The following is a 27290-nucleotide window of genomic DNA, read 5'->3' as shown; positions in this document are numbered from 1 at the left end:
TCAACTCGACCGCGGACAACGCGACGAAAGCTGTGCGCTCTCTCCCGGACAAAGGGGCGGCTAGCGGTGTTCCATGGAGGAAATTCTTTCCTCCATTCTACAGTGCACTGGAGGGGCCCGGGGCCCCTCTAGTGCACTGCATCCATGCAGCGTTCTCTTCGGCGGCCTTCGATATATCATAGGCCGGGGAGTTTTCTCCTTTTCTCCGCAACGTGGAGGCGCCTACTTCCGGTATGGTGCCACAAAAAAGCAAGCATGGGTGCCTGCTCGTAAGCGCGCGCTCGGGCTGGTAGGGCGTTTTTGAAGCAATAAATGTTTGTAGCCGAGTGGTCCCGTTGAAAGGGAAGTATTTAGCTTATGACTCAAACTCCTCGCGCACTCAAAACACAAAATAAACGGTAAAACTGTGCCTACAGGTTCAGGCATAGAAGATGTTCGTACACAGCGATGATCGACGACGGCGGAAATGGGATAAATTAGCCGTGAAGTTGACCAGTGACAGCCGACCGGGAAGCCATGGCCTTAATGACGTCGCTTAGGCCATGCCAGGGGTGCATAATGAGGAGAACTGAAGAGATCGCGGTTGGTTTTAGATGCGACTGCATCTTATTCACTCGCCTTGTCCCTCCATACGGCGTTGTTGTTGACCGTCCACACCCCTCCCCCATTCTCCTCACCGCGCGAGCTGCGCTCTCCGCCGCTCACCCCCTCTCCTCTCCGATAACGAACACCCTCTCGCGAGGGTCACTGGATTGGATTCAATTGGATTGGCTTGGCTTGGCTTGGCTTAGATTGAATTAAAGTGGATTGTGTTGCGTCATAGCCGCGCCACGTTGCGTCATAGCCGCGGCAGGGGGTTCACGGCACGTTTCACGCGATGGGAGAATCAACCTAACGGAAACAACAACGGAACCCCCTATGCGTCGCATCTACACAGGGGTTCCCGCGAGGGGAGGTGGGAGTAATTTTTCCGCATCTTTCACAGCGATTTGCGCGCTCACCGCTTCACGTGCACGTGTAATATTCGGCTCAGGTATTCCTGGCAGTGTAATCTAAACGTCGCGCAGGTTTACTTGCACTGCTCAAGCTCTATGGCTCAAAGAGTGTTGCAGGGTCCCTCTTAAGACGGCAGAAACAGCGCAATGGATGGGACAAGGAAGGACAACAGGACGACGCGCTAAATAACCACAAAATGATTTAGTTCCGTGAACGGCTTATAAAGGCATGAAAAAGGCGGGTGACACAAACAAGCAAAAGGCTAACAAACATTACCAGGCGAGGGAGTCCGATAGATATCTTACTTCTGGTACACACCCTGCACACATGCACGGGGTGTGCACCAGCATCTGCAGCCTGCATTGCGGGGTGGCTGTTGCGCTGGCGCCACGACACGCGAACACATGGGTAAGTGTCCACTATGTTCTGAATTTCTAGCAGAAGTTCGTTGGACGTAAGAGCAATTTCACTCTCTAGTGCTTTACTGTTACGGGCATCCGACGGCTTTCATTCGACGGCCTAAAATTCAACCATCGTCACCATTATACAGAGGGGTGCATTTTCTGTCTATTACTGCATGTCCATGCACCCCTCTCCAAACCCAAGCTGCTTCAACCATGCCGGAATGGCGCAATTGGCTTCACAATGTTGGCTTCACAACGCGAGGGACACAAGCTCGACACCAAGCAACACTAGTTAGACAAGCTCAAACAGACACCTTGGACACTCCAGCTAGACTACACAAGATATGGGGAGATCCTGACACACCACCCCCTACTTCATAGGTCGGCAAACTTACTCATGAGTGCACTCACACAGACCCCACTCACCACTCACGGGCGAGTAGTGAGTGAGCCTCACCGTCGTTTTGGCCTGGTGAGTGCGAGTGCGAGTGAGTGCGAGCGCCACTCGCGGCGAGTGGAACTCGCCACTCGTGAGTGCGAGTTCCACTCGCGGCGAGCCGCGCTCAGCACTCGCGAGTGCGAAAGCCACTCGCGGTGAACCCCACTCACCACTCGCGAGTGAGAGTTCCACTCGCGGCGAGCACTCGCGAGTGCGAGTTCCACTCGCGGTGAGTCCCACTCACCACTCGCGAGTGCGAGTTCCACTCGCGGCGAGCTCCGCTCACCACTCATGAGTGGCGAGTGAACGCGCGCTTCTTGCGCGATGTGCGGGGCTTATCGCGGTGAGCATCATTCGCTGTTGGCATTCGTCGCAGGAACCAACTCCAGTGACCTGTTGATGGAAAAAGTGGAAAAAAATTAATGCTCTCTACAAAAAGAAAAGCAACCTAAATAAAAACGGGAACAACCCTGCACCAGCTGTGCTATAGAGGAATACGATTTGGATGGACGTCTGACGCCATAATGCGCGGACTCTCACTGTCATGACTCATTGAGGGGCTGTTGCGTGCACTCTCGCCCAATGATGTTTCTGGCTCGCAGCGTTTTGTGTTGGAATTAGTGTCGGTAACGTCGTCGCAATAAAGCGATTGCACTTCCCTACTGCAGAGCGCTATAACAGAGGCATTAGGAAGCACCGTGGTCTAGCGCCGTAGTTCTTGGTGGCCGGCTTGCTGCAGCTGTCAAATGGCCGGCTGTTCTGAAGCGCAAATTGTGAGTGCCCGTAATCGTTAGAAAAGGTATCGCAGGTTTTCACAGATTCGCGTATCAGGATGGCGAAACCGTTCGGATTGGCGAGTTGCGTGTTGTGGAAGCAGTAGCTCATTTTCGAGGCCTTGGCGTGTTAAACGTATCAGTATTTGTCATTACTTGTTACGGCGGCGCTCTGTTATGATACTCGCTTTCACGCGGCCTTCGCCGTCGACCGCGTGCCGATGGCGTAGGGGTACTGTGGCCCCTGAGTGGTGTGTCGAATAGTAAGCGTTCTCGGCAGGCGGATAGCATAGTTTGTGAGTGGGTGAGTGAGTGAATGAGGGCATGCGCGCGTGTTCACGTGAGTGCGTCTGCATGCGTGTGCGCGTGCGTGCCAGTTCGTATGTGTGTGCGTGCGCGTGTTCAAGTGCGTTGGTGTGTGTGTGTGCGTGCATGTGCGTTTGTGTGCGTGTGCGCGTGTATGTGTACGTGTGTTCGTGTGCGAGTGTGCGTGTGTGTGCGTACGTGTGTGTGTGTGTGTCCGATGACTTATTCTCCACGTTATTTCGTATAAACTTTCGACGTGAGCTTGTCTCGGTGCCCGGTGCGGGCGCATGGCGGTGTAGTTTAGGATCAAGCTGCGGTTTTGCTCTGCGGCAGGCTGGCGCCGTTTAGGGAGGGGTACACGAAGGGAGGAGGGCGCCAGGCAACTCGTCTCCATGAGGACGCCCGCGCTAAAGTCAGGCGGCGCCGATTTTGCGCGAACACGCGAGGCGCCGCTTCTCTCCCTCACCTCGCCTCTGCCAAGCGCTCAAGGCCAAGCGCCCCAGTAGCCTTCCTCCATCTTTACTTGCCGTTTTCAATCTTTTCGTGGGGGTGTTTTGCTGGACACTCTCGCTATGCGCCCTTTTCACCTGGGATTACTCTTGAAATAAACCGTTTGGAGGGTTGTTCAGAGCGAATTGACTGCGCAATTTTAGTGTCGCAGATAGCGCGCTTCGAGATAGGAATATTTGCGCGCGCTATCCAGTATTTTGACAGATGGCAACAGCTTTTCTAAGCTTTTCTTCCGAACTGGACTATTTCTTTTATGTTTGCCACCGCTGTGAAAAATTTCAGTGTTTCTTTTATTTTGTAGAACCTGAGCGAAATAGCATAGACAATAATAAAAAGTTATGATGAATGGCTTCAGGCAAATTTGCGAGAATTTGTTCATTTCGTAAAAGAACCCAGCTACAATTACTGCTATGAAAGTGACATATCAAGACATGTGCTTATATACCGAATACATACTCAGGAAAAAGGGAGACCCCATTCTTGAGAAAGGTAAATTTTAGCTCAAATCAGTAGTTCATGGCCGAAAATATTTGTACGTGCGTGTGAGTGGAGGAAGCGAGTGGTGATTGCGAGTGAGTGTGAGTGGCCATTGCAAGTTGTGAGTGCGAGTGCGAGGGAGCGTAAGCGTCGAATGCGAGTGGGGAGCGTGAGCGCGAGCGAGTGTGAGTGGTGGGGATGAGTGGTGAGCGTGAGTGAGTGCGAGTGGTGAGGACGAGTGGCGAGCGTGAGCGGAGTGAGTGCGAGTGGGGAGGGCGGAGTGGCGAGCGTGAGTGCGAGTGAGTGCGAATGGTGACGACGAGTGGTGAACGGGAGGGAGTGCGAGTACTGAGGCCTGAGGGGCGAGCGTGAGTGCGAGTGGTGGGGCGGAGGGGTGAGCGTTAGCGCGAGTGAGTGCGAGTAGTGCGGACGAGTGGAGAGCGTGAGCGGGTGTGTGTGCGAGTGGTGAGGGTGGAGGGGTGAGCGTGAGCGCGAGTGAGTGCGAGTTGTGAGAGCGGAGTGGTGAGCGTGAACGTGAGTGAGTGCGAGTGGTGGGGGCGAGTGGCCAGCATGAGCACGAGTGAGTGTGAGTAGTAAAGGCGGAGTGGCGAGTGCGAGTGAGTGCGTAGGATAAATATATTTTTTGAGTGAGCGTGAGTGATTGGCATCCAGTTTTGCCGAGCTATGCCCTACTTGCTTCACCTGTAACGTCATACTCGACGAAGATCACATCCTCTGGGACTGCACAACCATACACAACACTACAAACACACCCACCAAAGGATGGCTGACTGCAAGAAACACCACCGAGGAGCAAAGGCAACTGGCGGCGTACATCAGGCAGCGGCTTGAAGACGTCACCAGAGGTCCTCTGGAATGTGAGGACTAAGCAGGCATGCGTGCACATGTTTAATAAAAGCTTTTCTCTCTCTATCTCTCTCGATTCCAACCATAGGAAGCGATTTTTCTTCACTTCATCCACGAGCATCACCATCATCATCAGAAAAAGTTGGCTTTCCTGCAGTGCATTTTGGGTGGACTATAGACGACATTACAGAGAGGCTGAAAGCTTCACTTACACACACATGCATGCACGTATATATGCGCTGAGACCCACACAATGGTGTCATTGGGCCCCGTGGCACAAGGTACCTCGAATTGACGTGCTTATAGTTATGAGAAAGCCCAAACAAAAAAAAAAGGATGTCTAAAGCAAAATTAATGGTTTGGTTTTGCGTGGATTGATTTAAATCACCTGTACAGCCTTTGTTTTGTTCTACCTTGTGAAAACACACTTCTCACATAGTACTATATTATTTCAACATTGCAGTTGTGTGGCCTTTTTAAAATTAATAATGAAATGAAACAACTAGGTACTTTGTTGGTGTAGTGAGAAAGAGAGAAATAACTTTAAAAGGCACACAACGTCAGACAGGCTAGCTGCCCGACTTGCTGTGCCAAATGGGGGTGAAGGTGACATGAAAAGTTCTCTCGTACACATGGCTCTTCGAACACACAGACACACATGAAAAGCACACACACAATCAGGTGACATAGTCATTTGTCCGAGAGTTTACAGCGCACTGTTGAGTCCTATGTTGAAAAGGAACGCTAAGAGAGGCTTTGTTGTGCAACATACCATTCCTGTTGTGAGCCACGGCCCAAGAAGATCCTGCAGAGAGATCTGGGTGGCCACGGGCAGGCCCAGAGAAAGCTTTGCGCTGGTGCGTTCAAGTTCGTAGCGAGTACATGCACCGAAAAAGGCTCTTGATGATGCGTACTGCAGCAAAGTTGTTGCTTTGCTGCCTAGGAAAGGCAATGCCCATGTTTCATATCGTCTACAGCTATGGTTCTAAACCATGAATGTGGCAGGGACCCCTTTTGGGACCCCAGGATAAGCATGTTGATCCGGGTTATAAGGTAAAACAATTTGCACTTGCAGGTGAAATCCCCTAGGTACTTACTTAAAGGGGGCCTGAACAGGTGGCGCTGCTGGCGCCGTTCAACAGCGCCACCCGTGGAAGAAAATCTCAAAAATGGTCGGGAAATGCCCTGGCGTGTGCATGTTGATAATGCGGGTTACCGTGTTAGTGCAACCGCTCGTTACCGTGATGATGTTAGTCATTTGACACACACATTTTTTTTGCCAGAAATTAGGTCCCGGCGACGCGCGATCACTTAGACTAATTACTTAATTTAGGTTAATTATTTATTATTCATTGATTGGGTTTAAAGTCAAATTGATGTCACTACGGCTTGTGAGGTATCAAATTAAAGGTCTCGATGAGGGGAATCACGTGGGACAAATTAAAAATTGCTTCCTGGTTATAGTCATGAGATAGTCACGTGAGTCATAGATTGGGTTAAAAGTCAAAGTAATGCCACTAGGGCTTGTGAGGTATTAAATTAAAGGTGTCGATGAGGGGAATCACGTTGCCGCTATGGCAAAAAAAGTGGCGCTAGTGTCGCGCGGCAAACTCCAGGTTCCGGTCCCTATAAAAAAACGATTTTTTCTTGCAGATAAAAGTCACCCAAACACATATACAGTGAAACCTCGTTAAACTGTACCTGACTGCAACACAAAAAAAAGTACAAACCAGCACTACAGTTTATCCGAACACATTAGGTTAAAGAGGAACGAGTCGAGGATGCAGCTAAAAGGGGCCCTGCAGCACTTACCATCGACTACTCGGAATGTATTTTGGGTAAGGCTACTGTCCCAGCAATCTCCTCCGGCAGGAATTACGCAAATCCGTTCACTATCTCCGAAACTACACGCGATGAGAAATCACGCGTAATTGTTCCCTCTCGACTCGACCGCGGACAACACGACGAAAGCCGCGCGCTTACTCCTGGAGAGGGAGGCCGATCGCGGGGTTCTCTTTGGTGACCTTTCATATATCGCAGGCCAGGGAGTTTTTTCCTCTTCTCCGAAATGTGGAGGGGTCTATTTCCAGTCTGGTGCCACAAAAAAGCAGGCATGGCTGTCTGCTCCCAAGGGCGTGCTCAGGCTGGTAGGACGTTTTTGAAGCAATAAGCATTTGTTGTCGAGTGGTCTCGTTGAAAGAGGAGTATTGAGTTTGTCACTCAAACTCCGTGCGCACTCAAAACACAAAAGAAATGCCGAAACTGTGCGTACAGGTTCAGGCATAGAAGAGGTTAGTAGACAGCGTGGATGACGCGGATCATCAAAGGAAATACAAGAAATAAGCCGAAAAGTTGACAAGCGACAGCAAACAGGACAGCCATGGCCTCAATGACGTCATTTAGGCCATGCCAGGAGTGCATAAGGAGAAAAAATTGGAGAGTGCAGTTGGTTTTCCGCGTCTTTCACAGCGATTTGCGTGCTCACTGCTTCACATGCACGTGTAATTAACGAGATTCCACTGTACACTGAGTTTTGCGCGTCAGGCTTTTCTGCATGGCTGGAGTGTTGTGCAAAAAGCCAATGTTGAAACTTGCACTACGCGGAAAGAAAAACACACAAGTCATGCAGTGCAGCAACCTTTTTTCATTGCCAGCAAGGTTTGGCCAAAAGGAGAAAAGAATGGGGGGGGGGCTTCACGGACCCCTGAAATGCGCTTGCGGACCTCACTGAAAACAACTGGTTTACAAGATGCAATATAGTAAGTGGGCACAACAAGTGGCGGCATACGCCTCTATATTGGTGCGCACCTCTTCCCACATTTTGTGACTGAGAATAAAGCAGTTCTATTCATGTGAGTGGAAGATGAGTTATTACCAGGTTGATGGCACATTGAAAAGGGAAGCCCCTAATAACACTGACCGTGCACTGTCGACTGCACATGGTCAAACTGGTTCACTGTAAACAGGCAACTTCAGTATGTTTTCCATCTCAATTCCAGTTTGAGTAAAGAAATAATGGTTTGGGTTTTGGTTCAATGACAAAAAACAAAGAAGTGTACTATAGCTGCTTTCTGCACTGCCGCATTTAAGTAGAGGCCATTTCTTTTTCGGAAATGTCAAAACATCTTTGAGTCTCCCACCCACCAATCAGCTGGGAGCAGAAATTGCAATGCCATTGTCTACATGATATTATACGATCATCTGCAAGCATCACTAAAAACAAATGAACCATGTACAAAATTGTAAAAAAATAACTTTATGCTTTTAAATATGAAATTCTTGGCTGGTAAATGGGATGACTCGAGGTGGATGTTGCGCCAGTGGTCGCATGTGGCGGGAAGACGTGTCAGTGGGAATTCAAGCTTTGCGTGAGGCTAAGGTAGATGTGCAGGGCAGACAGGCCGATGCTAACTGCTGCCATCAGCTTCACTGCCAATATCAGCCATGGACCAAAAGCCAGGGTCTGAACCATCAGCCTGGAATGAACAGAAAGAAACAAACATCATTACTCGCTGCGAAGAGGCGCTTTTCACGGCAAGGAGAGAAGTGAAAAAGATGAAGCGCTGGTGCCAGAATTGGGAAACAGCGCGTGTCGAACACACACACACACAAAAAAAAAAAAGAGAGCGAGGAAGACCAGAAGCGAGACGGTGGGGGCACGGCGAGAAGCCGGAAGAACGAGGTTCGAAGAGCGACCTGCCGGATGCGAAAGTTCGGGGAACCGCCGCTCCGAGTTGTGTCTTCCTCCTTAATCACCACCAGTTAACGACAAGGCAACTTTCAGTCCTGACTGGCCACAGAGCGCCCGGGCCAAATACGACGCGTCGGCTGTCGGCCGTGGCACAGGCACAGATAAGGGCACTGGAGCAGGGCACTGGAGCAGGGCACTGGAGCAGGGCACTGGAGCAGCGCACCGAGCCAGCGCACCGAGCCAGCGCACCGAGCCAGCTCACCGACAAGCCACATGTGAGCACGAACTGTTTTGTGCGTAGGACTTTTCTTATAGTACAGGATCATCTAGATTTGGTTTGATTTTCATTTGAGTGTATACTGTAATTTGTCCCGTCAATATATTTGTTTTGTGTCTGTAGCCAAATCGTCTCGACTCCTCTGTGCCTGATAAAATTAACCTCCTCATCCCTGAAACAATCTGCATCACACTCGCAATGTTAAACACACGCTGAGTGCTGACATCTAGGCTGCTCAAATATGCTATATTATCCTATAGAGCCCAGTTAATCTAAAATCCATCGAATGACAAAAATGTATTTGGATTAGGTGGGTACCCTAATTACTTTGAGGAGATAATGGTCATTCTTAATTAAAGGATGGTGGGAAGTGATGAAATCATAAAGAATTTCCAATGAATTGATTTTTAGTTACGAAGGTTTGATTGGATTTGATGTTAAGTGGAACAGAGCCTATATTACGCTCACTTATCTAGTGCATAGTGATAAGCAAACATTCATAATCGGTCATAATTTTCCCACCCACTGCATACTCTCTTCTGAAAAGTTGGATTTGATGTTAAGTGGAACAGAGCCTATATTACGCTCACTTATCTAGTGCATAGTGATAAGCAAACATTCATAATCGGTCATAATTTTCCCACCCACTGCATACTCTCTTTTGAAAAGTTGAGAAATGGTGTTCCTGGCTCCAGTTCTGGGTCAACTTCTTAATAGGGAATTCTGTAAGCGAGCCCACTAAAAAAAAAAAAAAAAAAAGAAGCCAAGAAACAAAGCCATTTCGGATGAAGGCTGCTCTGAATTCAACATCTTTCTGCATAGTGCCGAAAGCACCGTTTACACCTACGGGAACAAAATATACGCAAGTTCTTAGACATCACCACACCCAAAGGGCTTTTCATGTAAGGAAACTTGTCATACAGTAATCCATGCTCTTTCAGTGTACCGTAATTACCCGATTCTAACGCGCCCCCGATTCTAACGCGCACCCGATTTTCCTGGCAAAAAAACCGAAAAAATTTGCAACTCCGATTGTAACGCGCACGGAACTTTGTGAGCAAGAAAAACGAATGCGAGAGAAACGGGCAATTTATTTCTCGAAATAATCTCACTCATCTCACTCCTCGTCGCTCTCCGCTGACCACAACATCTCGTTATTGGTGCCATCAAGCGCGTTCGCGATGCCACACTTCATAACGAACGTTCAACCACGATCGATGGGATCGTGGCCCATGCCTCGCACGCCCATCCTGCGAGCTTCTCCAGAGGCGCACGCTTCAGCCGACCGCTCGTTTTGAACGCGTGAGAGCCGCTGCCACCATTGCTGTCATCAAGCGCGCAAGTGGAACGATTTGACGATTTGTGTGAACGCCGATAGAAAAGCCTAGGCGCCTATGCTATAGTGCCTAGAATATTCTAGGCACTATACCTATGCTTCCTGCGTCTGAAAAATCGTTGCTAAAAGCTTTGGCGCCTGCTTGAGATGGCGATGGTGATGGGCGGGATAAAATTTCAGTTGTTTCGGCAGTTTCGGTTTCGTATCCGATTCTAACGCGCATGCAATTTTTCGACCTATTTTTCTGGAAAAAAAGTGTGCGTTAGAATCGGGTAATTACGGTAGTAGCAGGTAACAGCACAGCTTTCAGTTTCTTTTGAGTGATGAAGAACTCAAGTGAAAAGCTAAGCAATATTAGGTCTACCACAAATTTCAATTCTGCCCCAATTTTACTAGAAATTGAATTGGCGATTGCACTTTGGAAGAGGGCACGTTTGCTAGTAGGCAGACAAAATATAATTTTTGAGCCATCATCATCATCATATTCACTGGGATGCTCGTACGAAGCTCAGAAGCATGCAGCGAATAGAAAGGTAAGTGGGCGTACTCTAGAAGCAGCGACCGGTAGCAGGTGATGGCAAGGAGCACTGTGACCACAGGCAGGTGCACTTTTCGGAGGTCGTGCCTGTTCCACAGCCAGACCAGTGTGGCCGTGCTGATGTGGTTGACCTGCAAGAAAAAAAGGAACATTGCGAGATTATGCTAATCAGCCCTTTTTATCTGTACTACGGTTGCTGAGATTCTTTGCACATCATCCGTACACATTATTGAACTGAATATGTGCATTATTGGTGTGTGTACAGGCTTTCACTTCTTGCGAAGCACTGATGAACAGTTGCAATGCAACATGTTACTAAATTCACGCATACTGGTGTTGAAGCAAAGCCAAAGTGACAACACACAAACATTGGATGTTTGCCGCAGCAGACTCAGGTACAACGAACATCTGGTGACAGTGAACCACCTTCTATAAAGTTCCGAGAGAACGCCCTCCCCCGAAATATCGCCCACCTCCCGTGGGGGTGAAATATTCAGTTTACTAAAAGACCCCAAGGATCGCCCACACCCAAAAATCACGGTAGCAATGTCTTACGGCTGCAAACACCGTTGATGTTTTAATTAAGAGCAAAAGAGGCACACCTGTCCGGCTTTTTAATGCGTAGCATTCTTTGCAGAGTACTCCCACCACAGCCAAAACCGTTCAATGCCCTGCATTTTCACAGAGTTGCAGATTTCGTAAACGTTCTACCTGTAATCGTTATAATAGTAGTGTAAACGGAGATAACTGGTCAGACAGAATTTTGAAGAAAAAAAAAAAAACACTGGCTGCAAAGAACTCGCACTCAAGACAAGCGGCATAAGAATGCTACGCATCAGTAGACAAGTCTCTGAATTTCTGCAGATTTTTACTTGATATCTCCGCAGTTTGGGTTGGCGGTGCGGCCACTTTTTTGTAGTTTTTCGCAACAGACCAGAAAGTTCACCCATCCTGTATTTTTTTTCACTTGATATCTCTGTAGTTTGGGTGGACGTTCTTTTGGAACTTTACGGTATACTTTTGTTTGGCCAAGTATGTACTTTGCAAACACCTATAAATTTTGTGATGACTTATTCAACTATAGTGAACTATCGGTTACAATAGAGCATTTAAATAAAAATTTCCCACCAGAAGAGAGGTTACAGTGAACGATCAAATGACTGAGTAGCAGTCAAAAATCTTGTTGGTGATCCTGTAAAGCTGCATCTTAAATCTATTTCAGACTGAGAACTTTGCTGCGGGTTTGTTGCGTGAATGCACAATATAGAACCAAGAAAGGAATAAAATATGGAGAAGAGAGAGAGAGCAAGAGAAAGCGTGAGTGAGCGAGCTTTGAAGTCGAAACTATGATGTTTTAATTAATAAACCAATTTGATTTGATAACTGATGACCCTTTTTGTGGTATTCTGATGGCACCGTTACGTAGCAATACATATTAAATAAATAATATATATACAGTCGAACCTTGTTAATTCAAAGGTGCATAATTCGAACCAACGGATAGCCCGAACTGGTTCATTGGTCCCAGCAAAGTGACGTGTATTTGAACAGGGGGAATACTCCCACTAATTTGAACCTGAAACAGTGCCACAGTTAATTTGAACAATACTGCCCATCTGCACAAACTACTTTTCATGAAATTCGAAGCCGAAGGCTGAAATTCAATGCATCACTAGCCTCCACAGCTTCCCAAACCCGTAACCACGTGCCTGCTCTGGGTACATTGAAGCATCTGGCATTAACCACGCCGCCTCCCTTCGTTGTGTATGCTGTATTAATGTGCATATGCCGTACTTTCGCTGCACGTAATTATTAAAACTGCACTCCGAAGGACGTGCAATACTGTCTACTTTATCGCGCATGCGTTTCAAATACTGGTAGCGTGCACTATACCGCCAATCAAAGGGCCAGCTAATTCGAGCAGATTTTCTATTCCCTCAAGTTCGAGTTAACGAGGTTTGGCTCAGTCTGTCCATGTGTGTGTGCGCGCGCGTCTCCAACGCCACGAAGAATGCCTTGTGCACTCCCCATTGTTCACCTAATCTTAAGACAGCAGCATGGTCTGTAACCTGCGCTCGCACCTATGCAGACAAGTAAGCATGTGCCACCTGATACTCGAGACAAGTTGACATGATTTCAGATGAGGCAAGCTTGAGAGAAGAGCAGGCTGTGACCCTATGTGTTGCGTGTAAACAGGTGTATTTGTGGGTGCACGATGGCAGCTGGACAAAGCGGAGTCATTAAAGAGGAGAATGCTAGCTTTATTTCGCGCACAGAACATGCACAATCAGGTGTGTGACGGGGACAGTTGGCACGAGGTGTAGAGGGAAAGGTGGCACTTATGGGAGCCTTTTTAAGGGGTGAGCCTCACTCAAGCATTACATGGTTCAGGGGGCGAAAAAACGCGGTCCCCGTATCTGCATGAAGCCAGAAACGTGGGCGGAAAATTCGATCAGCTATGAATACGGGAATTGATTGGCTTTGAAAGCAGGTACAGTGGAACCCCAATAATACAACTTTCAGCACCATGTGAAAGCGTTGCATGAGCGTGGTATGGGTAAATGCTGCCCTAATAGACAATTTCATGCGACAAGTGGGCGAAGAACGTATAGCAGTGCATTCTCGCGCAATTTGCGAACCTTTAACTGAAATCTCAAAAATCTCAAGTTTCTAGGGAAACACAAAACAAATAAACAAACAAAAAGTTGCCCCCCCCCCTCTCCCCCCTCTCCCTTCCCTTCCCCCCCTTCTGCACTAGCCCGCCAGCCCTGCGCCTCACGCGTGCTAAATAAGCTGGGAAGACGCGTAATGTGGGCAATAAATTTGAAAGGGGAAAAGGCGAGTGTGGCCAAGGTCGCAAGCAAGTTATACACGGAGGGGGAAAGCGGGCGAAGAAGGCAGGGGTTCTGTCATTGCCGTGAGGTATCACATATCACGTTTCACGTTCGGCGTCTCGGCTCCATGGGAGATTCAAATTGCCGGTCCGCCGGCTTCGACTTCTCACTTGGCTCCGGCTTTGACCTAAACTTTGACTTCTTGCAGATGGCGCATTGGCGCTCGGCTGCAGCATGGGGCTGTTGAAGGCTCTCGCTTGCCAGTACCTGCCTGCGTGTTTGAGTCTGTTCAGCAGGTGGCCGGGCCTGTTGCAGACTGTTTACCTTTGCACCTCAAGTAGCGCCAAACAGGGTTAAGAACTAAAGGTTGGGACGAGCCATAAAAGTGGAGTAAAAGGTGGGAAGTGTAGGGGCGCGGACGCCGCTAGCCGGGCCGAATGTGGGCGTGAAGCCCGCGAAGAATGACGCAACCACGCACAGTTCATGAACAGCAAAGAACCCCCTTTTAATCCCCACCAATGCCTTTATACAGAGTGGGGGCGCCACCTCCCAGTTACTCCAGTCAACAGGTGGCATCCTCTACATCCCTCCTTCCGGAGCTCTCAAACACAAGTGCTACAAAAGAACACCACCAAGAAACAGTCCTTGCAGGAGTCTCACAAATTCAGTCTGCGAGGTGGCACCACGCGCCGGCTGTATGGTGTGCACCGGTGGCCTGGCGATCCTGCAGCAGGTGCAGGAGTTGGAGTGTCCGATGCGTCACCGGTTGCTGCCCGCTGTGGTCCTGGAGACGGCGCAGATGTCGGGGCCGCAGGGTTGGGGCTTCCCGTGTCAACTGAGGGGGCTGACTGAGGATTGCTGCAGGGGACGAGGTGTCTGCGGTTTCTCACTAGTATGCCACTGGGCATCTGGACGATGTACGAGCGTGGTCTCTGAGCTGGGCTTAGGACCGTCGCCCTTGACCGCGTGTCGCGTACCCATACTTCCTCCCCATCGTCGAGAGCACGAAGGTCATGCGCTGCGTGTCGGTTATTGTAGTCTCTCTGTTGTCTTCGTCTCTGGGCGGCATCCCTGTCATTGAATTCTTTCACCTGTGGCCAATCTGGAACAAGGCTTTGAGCCGTGGCTGGCACACGAGTTCGCAGAGAGCGTCCCATGAGCAGTTGAGCCGGGCTGTAGCCAGACACCCCGGGAGTGTTACGGTATGCTAGCAGAGCCAGAAATGGGTCTGTGGCCTTCAGAAACAACTCCTTGATTGTGCGAACCATGCGCTCTGCTTCGCCGTTGGACTGCGGGTAGCGTGGACTGCTCGTGACATGTGTGAAACCGTAGGTCTTCCCAAAGTCCTCGAAAGCTTTACAGGAAAACTGTGGCCCATTGTCGCTGACTACAGTCACCGGGATGCCGTGTCGGGCAAACGTGCTCTTGATTGCAGAAATAACGGCGTCTGCAGAAGTGGACCGGAGTGTGATGACCTCTGGGTAGCGAGAACGGTAGTCTACAACCACAAGGAAATATTGATTAGCAAAATGAAACAAGTCTATGGCCACCCTCTCCCACGGAGCTGATGGTGTCTCGGTCGTAATCATGGGCTCACAGCGTTGGACACGTGTAGAGGCACATGCTGGGCAGTTCTCTACGGCTGCTTTAACCTGGCTGTTGAGACCGGGCCACCACACAGAGTCTCGGGCCACCGCCAAGCATCGATTGACGCCTTGATGACCATCATGCAGCAGGTTCACGATGTCTCTGCGTAGTGCTTCGGGCACAACTAGACGTCCGCCCATGAACAGCAGGTCCTCGCATATGGTGAAGTCCCCACGGTGCTCCCAGTAACGTGTCATGTTGAGCGGCAGCCGGTCTCGTCGAGGCCACCCCTTCATGCTGTATGCTTTCAACATTGAGCACTCGCCGTCTGAAGTTTGGTGAGACCTGAAGTCTTCAAGACGTACGGCCAGGGTTGAAGGAAGAGCTGCCACGACCATAGACACAAAAATTTCTGTGCTGTCCACTTTGGACGTAGAAGAGCATTCAGGATCCCTAGAGAGGGTGTCTGCAGTGGCCAGGTACTTCCCTGGAACATACTTGACGGTGAACTGATATCGCATGAGCCTTATGCGAAATCTCTGGATGCGAGGGGGCATGAGGTCAAGATCGGCGGAGCCAAGCAACCTGACGAGCGGCTGATGGTCTGTTTCAACGACAAAGCTGAGTCCGCGCAGGAATTCCTCAAACCTCTCGATGGCCCAAGAGACGCCAAGCACTTCCTTCTCAATTTGACTGTACCGCTGCTCAGCAGTAGTCAGTGCTCTTGACGCGAACGCGACAGCCCGTCGCTCTCCCGTCTGTTGCTCCTGCAAGAGAACCGCGCCTAGCCCGAACGAACTGGCATCTGCCGACACAAGGGTGGGTAGCTCCGGATTGTAGCTGGCCATACAAGCATTAGATGCCACCATTCTCTTCAATGTCTCGAAAGAGGTCGCTTGCGCTTGGTCCCAGGTCCAGACCGCATTCTTGTTCAAAAGGAGCCGAATCGGTGTAGTGACGGCAGACAGGTTCGGCAAAACCCTTCCAATGTGGTTCAGCATGCCCAGGAAACGACGGACGCCTTGCGTATCTGTCGGCGGTTTCATGTTCACAATAGCAGATACCTTGTCGGGGTCAGCCGAGATGCCAGAGGCGCTTACCACTACACCAAGGAACTTGACGGAAGATACCCCGAAGGAGCATTTCGAGGCATTCAACGTGATGCCCGCTTGTTCTAACTTGCGAAGGACTGCTTGGAGTCTGCTGTCGTGCTCCGAACGGTCCCTGCCGAATACTAGAATGTCATCTACCATGTTCACACATCCTTCCAGACCCTCTAGAATCCGAGACATTTGGCGCTGAAACACTTCGGGAGCGGAGGTGATGCCGAAGGGCAGGCGGCGGTAGCAGTAGCGACCAAACGGGGTTATGAATGTAGTCAGTTCCTGACAGCTTTCAGATAGCCTTACTTGATGAAACCCGGATTTTGCATCAAGTTTCGAGAAGACTGCGGCATTGCCAAGACGCCCAAGTACCTGGTCCACCGTGGGCATAAGGTGTCTCTCCCGGAGAACTACTTGGTTCAACTTCGTGAGGTCGACACAAATTCTGTACTCTCCATCCGCTTTGGGTACCAGCACACCACGGGGTTGGCACAGTGACTCGCCGGATGACCCCGTCCCTTTCCATCGCGTCTAAGTCTTTCTTGACTACGCCTTCGAGGGGAACAGGGATGCGCCTAGGAACGCTGAGAGAAAATGGAACCGCTCCAGGCTTGATGCGAATGTGGTATTCTTCAGGCATCTCGCCAAGGCCTGAGAACAGCGAAGCTGCGGCCTTGTTGGACGTTGGGGGCCTGTTCGGAGCTTCCGCGTCTTCCACGGTGTTAACAAACTGGACAACTCCCAGGTCCACTACCGCCGAGTACCCCAGCAGAGGTGAGTCAATGTCTGCTACGACGTACAATTTTTTGCATACCGTCCGGCCTCGCCACGACAGGGTAGCAGGAAACGTCCCGAGCAACTTTAGGCGGCAGCGGCCCGGCCCCATCAACTGTTCATTATTGGGTTTGTCTAGGTCTACTGGGCACCCCGCGAAGCTCGGAGGTACGACCGAAACGTCCGCCCCAGTATCCGCCTTGAATTGAAGGGGGCGTCCGTTGACATGAACAACAACGTGCCGGCGTTCTGTTTGCGCTGCATCCACGGCGCAGAGCTGGATTTGGCTTAAGCGCCTAGTACTATTCGAGCGGCAAACCGCCGCGAAGTGTCCGTTCTTGCGACAGTGGTTACATGTGGCCCACCGTGCTGGGCACTCGGATCGCGGATGAGGGGCGTGGCCGCAAAAATCGCATGCCGAATTCGGGGCGGCGCGGTACTCGGGAGGCCGACAGACGTTACTTCGTGCAGTTTCGCGTGCTGAGGCGAAACTGCAGTCCAGGTGGCGTCCTCTACAGGAAGAACTTCGGTTCATCCCCACCAACATTCGTCGTGTGAAGCGAACCACGTGCACCCGAGCATTGTATCATCTGGGTTTTTAATGCATTGTTTTTATGAGAAGTGTGCTGGGACCGTGGTGATTCGACGTAAGAAGTGGGTAGTCGCAAAACTGTGGGAAGTATTACTGGGGTTCCACTGTACATGTGCCAGCCTGTGAGTACGCAGTGGTCTGACGGCTCTGTAGGCTGAATCCCAGTATGTGCCTGACTGAGGTCCCCATTGACTGGTACGCAAGACGTAGCTGAACAAAAAAGGGTGATGATGTATTATAAACCTTTATTGCACAAGGGGTGGCCAGTGGCCTTGTACACGCTTCGTACAGACGTCAAAATGTCAAAATGTAAGCTGCCAAATGACTGGTGAGGGACGAGTGGATGTGGGTATGCCATGACCCGATGTTAATACTAGCGTCACGTTTTGAGATCGAACGTCTTCGACTGGTACCCATAGGTTGGCATACAATGAGTATGGCATTGTGTGGCATGTCGTTAAGCTGAACGATAAGGTTGCCTGACATCAAGGCTGAACACATGCCTAACAAGAGCGATTGGCAAAGGCTATTTCCTTGTCATCACAACAAATACGAGGAAAAAATGCAAGGGAAGAAAATGGCAATGATGAAAAGGTCGAATTGTGGTCTGTTAGTGGTGTGGCATGTTTCCCGACATCATACCCGTAGCGACGCTGAATAGGCACAAAACAAAAGCAACACTAAAGTTAGCGACATAACTCAAAGAGAAGCGATGCTCATGCATTGTCACACCTCAAGACAAAGCATACGTTCCCCGGAAGATAATTTTTACATATCTTTCTATGCACAAGATGTCACCAAGCTGCTGCCACCTGTCAGCTTTGGTAACGAGCATGACGACGACGATGCATATTTGCACGACGATGACGATGCGTATGACTATGCATATTTTTGCAGCTCTCAACGCCTCTGATAACATCAGCGGTATGTTGCGTTCGTAGGTAACTCAATACAGACACCAAGAATTTCTATATTGAGGAATTACAGGAATGGAATTAACTTCCTGGCCATTCCAAAAGTGGGAATGGGCAAAATTTTGGCAGTCTCCCTGGTGCCCTATAGAATCTGGTATGAGGGTGTCAACAAACTCCATCCCGTCCTCCTAATCCCCAACCTATATACGAGCAGTGGGTGGCATGGGACCTCTAGGCCAGGGTATCCCAGACTAGAGGAAACCCCTCACCAGGTGGCTTGCCCACACATCAGCACCTAAGGCTCGCCTCAATAAAGTTTACTCCTTTTTCTCGACCTCCTCCATGGAATTGGAAGGAATTTAATTGTGGAAAGTTTAATTCGTCTGAATGAAATCGGAATGGAATGGGGTTTCTTACCCCGCAACACTGGTGCAAAGCACAGTGGAGTTTTGGCGCTTAAAATTTTGAATTTTATCGAGAAGTGACGGTCATGTCAATGCTTTATATTCAAAATAACTTCCAATAAACTCGTATAATGGGTTTCAGCTTCAAATTATCAAGCAATTTCTCCACTGAATTGCATGCGAACTTTCCAGGACCAGCACATCACTTCCCATTAACCGAAAATTCCAATTAGGTGACTTCAAATTATTGAGTTGACTGTACTATGCTGAGAATCCGAGCTCATTTTCAGTGGCCCAGTGCTTTGCACCAGGGCTGTTTCGATAAAGCTGTAGTAAGTGATGTATCCATCCGCAGCGCCAATGCTTCAAGTTTCTCGTGTGTGTTGCGGACACGCAGAGTAAAAAAATTGGTCGCCGTCCCGTCCTCCGAGAGTGGATGTCCAGCAAAGCTGTTGTAAAAAACCACAAATGGTGATGGAGGATGGTATGAAATGTTTCTCGCCGTCTCGGCAGGCTTGTCGCTCGTTTGCTGCTGGAAGCGGCAAGTGAGGGTGCGACAAGCGAGCGATTGAGCCATGTTTCGATCTATTGGAGAGGCAACAGCGTGCTGGGCTTAGCAGACGCGGGAACAGATAAAATAAAACAAAGAACCTAGAAACCCGTTGCAGATGGCACAACAGCCCTCGCACCCGTAATCGCACGCATGCCGCATAGTCACTCATCCCGACAGAATACGGCACGCGGAGCGACCATGCCCCCCAGCAACGAAGGGTGGGCGCAGTCGCTCTGCTCCGCATTTTTCAATATACCGTTTAAAGAGCTTGTGAGTGAAAATAAGAGCTACTAGAAAGATTCAGCAGATGGCACGAACAGTCCAGGGGCGCCACAGCTTTGCGCTATGGCACGAATTTTTGAACGCTAAATGGCGAACGTACCGGTACGTCAGTGACAGTGAAATGGTTAAAATGCATAAACACTGTGTGACTTACGGAGGTCTGCCACCTTCCCTATCTCTCTCGGCCTGCGGCAGAGGCGAGGGGGGAGGTCCCTCTCTCCCCCTGCGGCCGCGCGCTTCCCACCCCGGGAGGATGCCCGTAAGAGCGGGGGGCGCAGCCGACCCTCTCACGTGACCGGTTTGCTTGAGAGCTCTGGGCAGGCTGGTCTGGGGCGGCCGATGGAGGAAGGCTCTCTTGGGATACCAGCCATCATCGGGAGCAGATGCAGGTACGTGTTGCTTCTTTTGGCTTTCCTTTGTCCAACCTCGCGCCTGTTTCTCCCGTCCTGACCAGGGTGGCCTTGGCAGTGGTAAGCAACGCGTCCCGACGTTCCTTGTTGCGGTGGCAATAAATGTTGGTGTTGGCGATTTCTGTGTCTTGCGTGTTCCTTGCTGTTCGCTGCTGCTATGCCAGTTGGCGGTCCGTGGCGGTGTTCAGTGGAGCTAGTCTTGCGGCCGAGTTTCGAGTGCAAGCTAGGTCGCCGTAAGAACCCTGGCCCCCGCGACACAAATAAACACGACAGTGGATAAGCATGAGGTGGGCAATGCTATTTGAGTGTTTTGGTGTCGATGAAGAGCAGCCAACACAAGGATAATACTAGCTTGTCACCGAAAGAGGGGGAACTGACCAGTAGCCGGAATTTTTACATTGTGACACGAAATTGGAGGCACAAGGAGGCAGGGATTCAAAATAAGTAAAAGAAAATGGTGGCAAACTTCGCAGCACAAGTCTGAGCTTTTGGCTGTTCGCAAAAAAGTGATACATACTTGGCTCAGGTGACCTTGAGCAAGCAACCTCATTATTGTGCAAGGTTTTTGTACTGTGTCAAACGTCTTCTAGGACCAATTTAATGGCATTCTTTTTCTCTAAAGGGCAAGCTACTACCTTGTGGATCTTTTTGCAAGCCTCTGTTCAAACTCCTCCTTGCTCTGCATTCTCTTCCCAAGGCACTGATGCAGACATCACAACTTTGTGCATGCAGTCATTGAAAGCCTCCTGCCTTCAATTGATTTAATGCATAATGCGCAAAACACCGAAGCCTTGTTACTCTCAAGTTCCCATGAAGGAGTGCTACCATTCATATTATCTATGGCATAACTCAACAAAGTGGCATAAGACCTAAAGACACCATCCTGCATAAAATTTATTCCACTTTTTTCTTTATTTCTCACGTCTACAACCCCTATCCCCCCAACTTTCCTCATCTTCCCTCACTCAACTTGCTGCTACGCTGCAAGCAAACTTGTATTAAGGGCAAAAAAGGGGGAGGGAGGAAGAGCGCTTCATTCAGGCCCAGTGGAATTTTAACGCCGTGTATGCCAAAGGTGTAACACAAAGGAATGAACGTTGCTTGGGACGCACTTCCCAAGCACCGCCAAGCTTTTCCTCACCAGCGAGATGTTGGAGTCGAAGCTGAGCTGGACATAGCGCCAGTCAAACTCCATGCCCCGGGCGCCCACCCAGAGGGGCACGAAGCGCGTCATGAGCAGCTCGGCGCTGGCCCAGCCGAGGCCGGCCACCAGGAACTTGGTCTCCCCCTTGCCAGCCACCTTGGTCATCACAATGTGCAGGCCCACCAGGTCGGCCAGGTCCACCGTCGCCTTCAGGAACTCCTAACCGAGGAGTGAGGGTGACACACACATCGGTCAGCCGCTGCTCCTCCAAAAATAGAAACGCCACTGCCCTCACAAAGCAGGACGAGCTAGGCAGCAGGCCAGTGGAAAGCACACACACGCACACGAGTGCAAACTACGGCAGCAGGCATGCTCTACTCTGAAAAGAGCTTGCCGACTACACAGCAAACAAAAACTTGAAAAAAAAAAAAAAAAGGCTGCACATGTCCGTGCATTTTCTTGATTTTTTTTTTTCTTGAATGCAAATATGAAGGGCGTGTTTGCAAATCATGGCACCAAATGCATGCACTCAATGCACGAGAAGCAGGCGATAAAGCAAACGCATTGGTTTCAAAATGTTCTGATAGCCCCTGTGACATAGAAACTGATAGAAACATAGAAACTTTCAATCGCAATTAAGTGGATCCGGATCGAGCTCAATCCGGATCAGGCACTGCTACACAGCAGTTTCAATTGCGATCGAGCCCGATCCCGCTCGAACTCAATCCTGGTTTCTCAAGCCTGATCGAGGTTTCCAAGTGCGATTGGACGAAAGCGGTGATACTCTCATCCTCACTGGCTAATGGCACAGAAGGTGACAACTTCAACTAATGCCACAAATTGTATCAAATAACTTGACCCAATAAGTGTACGGTAACACTTATATAGTTACGTATACCTACGACCACGTAAAGTTTCCAGACGCCGGCCGCTAAGTACATTTTTGGCAGCATCTGGTGTACATGAGTGTGACCGGTGCAGCTTCTCAATCGGGATTGAAACGTGCCATGTAGCAGGGGCGGTGCGTCCAGCGCGTTCGAAAAGTCAATCACGCTTTATTCAATCCAGATTGAAAGTGCCTGTGTGATGGGTATAATGCGAGCCAGAGCAGTGACACGGCACACAGCACATAGTTCAAGCAAAGAAAGTAACAATCTTTGCACGCAGGGCCACCCACTATTCTTAAGAAACACATTTCAACAGACGAAGGACACCCATAAGTGCCTCCCAAGTCTGTGCTAGCAAAAGAGTAGAAAGAAGAATCTGCCTTCTGACAACTACTACAGTAGAACAATACCAGTAGAACATAGAAGAGGCAAGCTTTAGAGTGCCCAAAGTCATTTTCCTACTGTCACACAGACGAGTGCTGTTTTAGTTCAATTAGGTTTTGTCAAGTTCCAATTGCTGAAACAAATAAAGCCTCCTTGGGGTGGCTCCCCTCTTACGATACTCTAGAGACACTGCACGTCAGCATTTTGATACCATACAATTGGAATTTTGCTTTTAAACTGAATTTGTAGCTGCCAAGATGTCAATCAACTAAAATGATATTCAACAATACAACGGAAATTTGCCATCAGTCTGTATCAATCTTTTCAACATGTGCAAGCAATGATGAAGGGGTTGTTCACCTCACTGAGATATAAACATGCAAAAAAAAATGAGATGAAAGTTGATCTTTAGGGACCAACCTTGAAGCAATTCTCTCTCATTAACTCACGTGCATGCCCACACAAACACATACTACACACACAAATTCTGCAGCATCACACAGTGTACGACTATTGTTGGCCAGAAGGTAAACATGCGTGGTGACGTAGTCTTGTGGAGGGTAAGACCATCAAACACAAACATGTTCAAAGTTGGTTGAGCACTAAGGTTCTGCACACAACCAGCCAGTTTCAGTAGCCATGCATGTTGCAGATCATTTCAACGAAGAGCTCACCACATCCATTCGGAAGGGCACCTGGCAAAAAAACAATTCGGTTCAAGATACTTCTGCACTATAAACATCCGCACTAAATGCTCTGCCGTGTCGACCTACTATCCCAGTTTTTTGTATGACATCACCACACTGCTTGATCTCAGTGAGCCTAGGAACACTTCAGCTATTTAAGCCCATTCCCCTTCCTCTTACAGCTACCACTCGAAGTTGCCTTTCCCTGACACATACAATCTACACACTAGAGGTGTTGTTTATCCCTTCCTGCACTCGAATACAGCGATTAAGTACATGATCAGAGCTCCAGCCAGAAACCTTTACACTTTGACCTTCGAATCCGGTCTGCCCCTGCAATGCACTGTAATCCAGGCACTTTCAAGACCATCCAAACTGCCCAGTCTTTCTCATCTTTTTAGTGTTGTCCCTCCATTCGAAACCTCACCATCTGCTTCACACCATGGACAAACTAGAGGGTGTTCATGCATAGGGTAGCCTACAGCAATAAGCCTCTGATTCCACAGTAATAAGAAGTTTTTGACAGTAAACACGGGAGCGCGTGCTGCTCAATACATGCCAAGCAGTCTAGCGATGGGATAGCGCACTTTCTTAGTTCATACGTTTGGCAGATCCCCTCCCTCACTGCGGTTGACAGCGCTGTTGTCTGCAGTGGCAACTACGTCCCGATATCTGGAAACGATTCCAGAGATGCGTGCAGATGCGGGTCTTTTTATCAATCGGCGAAACACATTGAACGCATTCCAAGGTTTGTTTTTTGCTGCCTGATAGGGTTATAAAAATGTTCTATCCTCATGCCGTCATATTTCAGGATGCCGTGACGTAACTACTGCAGCAAGCAACCACGCGACAAAGCGCTTTCAAAGAATGCATCCACTAAACGAACAAATAGTGAGACCGCGCCAGCCTCTCACCAAAGTGCTCTGCATGTACGGACAGGTGCGCACTCCCGTGTTTACTGTCATAAAGCTTGTGACTGTACCATAGCCCAACAGTAACTCCTCACATTCACAGATAGAGGATCTCCGCCTCATGCTCCACATACCTAAAGCGCTGGTTCGTACATGCCACACATGGCGTGAAGTTCTACCTTTTTTGACTACAGTGGCCACAGCACAAATGCACTCTGTCTCCCTCCCAATGCAAGTAGAGAGCCTTTTATTGATGTGCTCAACAATTCAGGCCTGTTAGAAAGGTGAGCCTTTACCGACTCAGTTGAGCCCTTACTACCGACCTAAGACAACAAGCTCGCACACCAACCGTGCTTGTGTTCTCCCCACTCTACTCCCTGCAGCACAACATGGATGCTACGGTACTAGCATTCGCTGGACACTGTTCCCAGTTTTCTATATGTATCCGTCAAATCGGTTCTCGTTGTGAGAAGTGAAAATGACCTTTAAATTGAGAGGGGTACAGAGAGTGGCGGGTAGTGGGAAGGACTGGAGGGGGGTGAAGGGGGGAGGTGGAGCGCGCTTTGACCTTCAAACCGAGAAGCTTGGGCGTCGGCAGGGGGGTGGAAAAGGGGCACTGCCCCCCCCCCCCCCCCCCCCAAGCACAATTTTCCCGCCTCCTCTCCCTCTTTTTGCCCCCTAAGCCAAAACCCTCCCGACGCCCAAGCCATGGAGGATGGAGGGGTTAAGGGAGGGTCTGTAGGGGGAGCACTGAGGGGCGCAACACTTCTCTCTTCAAGGCTAAAGGTAAATGGTTACTACCGCAATGACTTCATTTGCATTATTCCACAGTTTCAGGGACAGCAAAAAACATCCCTCCCTCCAACTGATCACACATGGAGAGTGTTAAAGAGTGTTAAGAGTTCACTCACCCCCAGCACATCAAAGCCGCCAACCGAGGAGACGTCACCAGCAGGAAAAAATGTCGCCAGAATCAACATCTTACAAAGTTGCATAACAATATACATTGCTGCAGCTTGAACGCATTTCCAAAATGCCCCGTACTCGGACCTGCAAAAACGGAAAACGGAAACTTGGACTTTTGAGCACTAAGCAGAACACGTAACTGTTAAAGCTTTAAAATGGAGGCCTGCAGAATGACTACCAGCACAAATAAGAATGAGCGTGCCTAAACTGAAACCCAATCGTTCTACTTACAATCCGGAATACTTGTAGGTGAGGAGATACGGAACGTACGCCAGGGCGACACAGTTTCCGAAGTGAAAAAGCGTCATATTCGGTGCAGCAGAAAGGCTTGAGCTATAAAATTTCTTAAGCCAGGGACACAGACGTGTTTAAGGTTGCTCACAATATCCCGAGGAAGCAATAGCGCTAGGGTTTCAATCGAATTCTTTCCTCATAGAAACTACGGAACTAATTTTCCTTCATAGCGAAGGCCGCCATGTTGTCACTCCGCACTTTTCTTGAGTGCCGCAGTAAAATTAAATTTCTGCATTGCTGCATATAGCATGTAAACAAATTAAGGTATCTAAAATCAGTTTCAATATATTGATTACAATTTTTTTGCCCATTTTATGCAGGACATCTGAGGTTGATACCAATGTTATAGCGGTTGATAGCGGTAAGGCGGTAAGTTATAAATGTAGAAAATACGTCAAGAGGAGGCCGCAGTTTTCGGCAGTCACTACTGTAAAAGTAAAGCTATGGTCCCTAGAATGTAAAGCCACGGGGATGTAGGAGCAGCTTTGTATAAATGACAGGGCGCTACCGGATTTTAATTTTTTATGCTTTAATTCCATCTCTTTCAAAGGGCGCTACCAGATTTCTAATTTTTTGATGTTTACTTCCCATTCCTACCTAACGATCTTGAATCCCAACAACTTTCCTTCGACACCTGTTCATCATCATTGTTTGATCTCAACCACGTAAAGTGCGAACCCAGATATGGGTCATGTAAATAAATGTTTGCTCTCTCTTTCTTTCTTTTACGCACTTTTCCTATGCTTACCTCCACCCCTCCTTTCCGTAACTTTTCCAGACGAAATGCAAGTTTGGTTCATTCGACAGAATGCCTCGTTACCATATACACAATGCTGACACCACTTTAACACAAACTTCACTAAAATAAGCTGTGCAGTGAGGAGAACAGAGAATAGCCATGCGAATCACTAGCGACTTTTTCGCAGTGAACCCAGGTGAACCTATGACGTATTGTGGCTTCTGAGATCACCCCGGGGGACGTATTTTGGGCAGTTGGTTGCGATTGGCTAAAGCCAATGAAATCTAACGCAAATTACACAGGTTAAAAGCCGTTAGAATGTTGGGCTAAGCAATGGAATTTACAAATAAACATGTAAACACCGAAGTACTAGTGCATACGGCACGCATTACTCCGGCCAACACTGCACAGCCGTCCTGTCGAGCGCGTTGGGTCTTGTCTGACACGACACTGGCCAGCTGGCATAAGCGACACTGCTACTCATGTGACCCTTCCTGTCAGGTCGCTCACAACATTTCACGATAGCTATTACTATCAACCGTAACAATAAGCCAAGTACAAATCCGGTCAGAAAAAGAAGTATGTGCAGACAGTGGCCCATCAGTGGAATTGTTCTACCATCTATGAAGGCAAACAGTACCCTGGCTAACAAAAAATATGATTTTGCCATGGGCAGCAGCCGTAGTCAACATACAAACGCATGTTTGATAAACCTGCCTTGGATACGTCATTGTCAAAATTATGAAACCCAATGTGGTAGGAGTATTGAAATTTTGGCTTAAATTGTTTAATTTCTATGTGAATAAACCACAGTTTGCTGCCGGACAAGCGCTGAGGGCACCATAAAACACCAAATCTTTCGAATAGAACAAACTTGTATTTTGCCTTCATGGCCCCTTTAATGTGACAACGCACCTTTCGAAAAATCAGAGGTAGTTGCCTGCATACATGCCTGTCTTTACGTCCCTTTTTCTAACAAAAAAGGAGGAGGAGAGAAGACTGGGCTTGAGCACCGTAGGTAATGGTATTCACATTAGTGTTTGGAAGGATTTTTGGCTTGACGCAAAGTATTTGTGGAACGTCAGTAAATGGCATGTGGTTTCAGTATCCATTGACCTTGGAGTCGGTTAAGACAAAGTGCCGGGCTATTTTGTGTCCTATTAGAATCATAAAAAGTCAGATGGGTTCTAACGGGGCAGTGATGGAGCGCCA

General features: G+C 49.0%; 1 protein-coding gene across 2 annotated transcripts; it reads right to left on the bottom strand.

Annotated features, from left to right (window-relative positions):
• Positions 1–8012: 8012 nt before the first annotated feature.
• Positions 8013–25572, bottom strand: LOC144178604 (BOS complex subunit TMEM147). 2 transcript variants are annotated; one of them, XM_077706572.1, is made up of 6 exons: positions 25277–25572; positions 24991–25129; positions 23157–23177; positions 21209–21430; positions 10624–10745; positions 8013–8248 (listed from the first exon to the last, which is right to left on the bottom strand). In XM_077706572.1, the coding sequence occupies exons 1-6, from the start codon at positions 25351–25353 to the stop codon at positions 8119–8121; spliced, it is 711 nt and encodes a 236-aa protein (XP_077562698.1). In that variant the 5' UTR covers positions 25354–25572; the 3' UTR covers positions 8013–8118. The 2 variants fall into 2 exon arrangements, with proteins under 2 accessions (XP_077562698.1, XP_077562699.1); XM_077706573.1 differs by lacking the exon at positions 23157–23177 and having other exon boundaries at positions 25277–25553.
• Between the last annotated feature and the right edge of the window lie 1718 nt (positions 25573–27290).

Source organism: Haemaphysalis longicornis, unplaced genomic scaffold (genome assembly GCF_048455015.1).
Source record: "Haemaphysalis longicornis isolate Haplotype H1 unplaced genomic scaffold, Haemaphysalis longicornis Haplotype H1 scaffold_4, whole genome shotgun sequence".
NCBI classification, from domain to species: Eukaryota; Metazoa; Arthropoda; class Arachnida; order Ixodida; family Ixodidae; genus Haemaphysalis; species Haemaphysalis longicornis.
The sequence above is the reverse complement of the archived record's forward strand: the minus strand, read 5'-3'. Positions and strand labels throughout refer to the sequence as shown.

Bases quoted from the DNA above. Each gene is read 5' to 3' on its own strand.
- LOC144178604 (XM_077706572.1), bottom strand. From the start codon at position 25,353: ATGACGCTTTTTCACTTCGGAAACTGTGTCGCCCTGGCGTACGTTCCG. The intron at 21,431-23,156 runs GTGAGCTCTTCG...CTCCTCGGTTAG, and splicing joins TGCCCTTCCGAATGGATGTG to GAGTTCCTGAAGGCGACGGT. The intron at 8,249-10,623 runs GTACGCCCACTT...TGTTCATTCCAG, and splicing joins TACCGGTCGCTGCTTCTAGA to GCTGATGGTTCAGACCCTGG.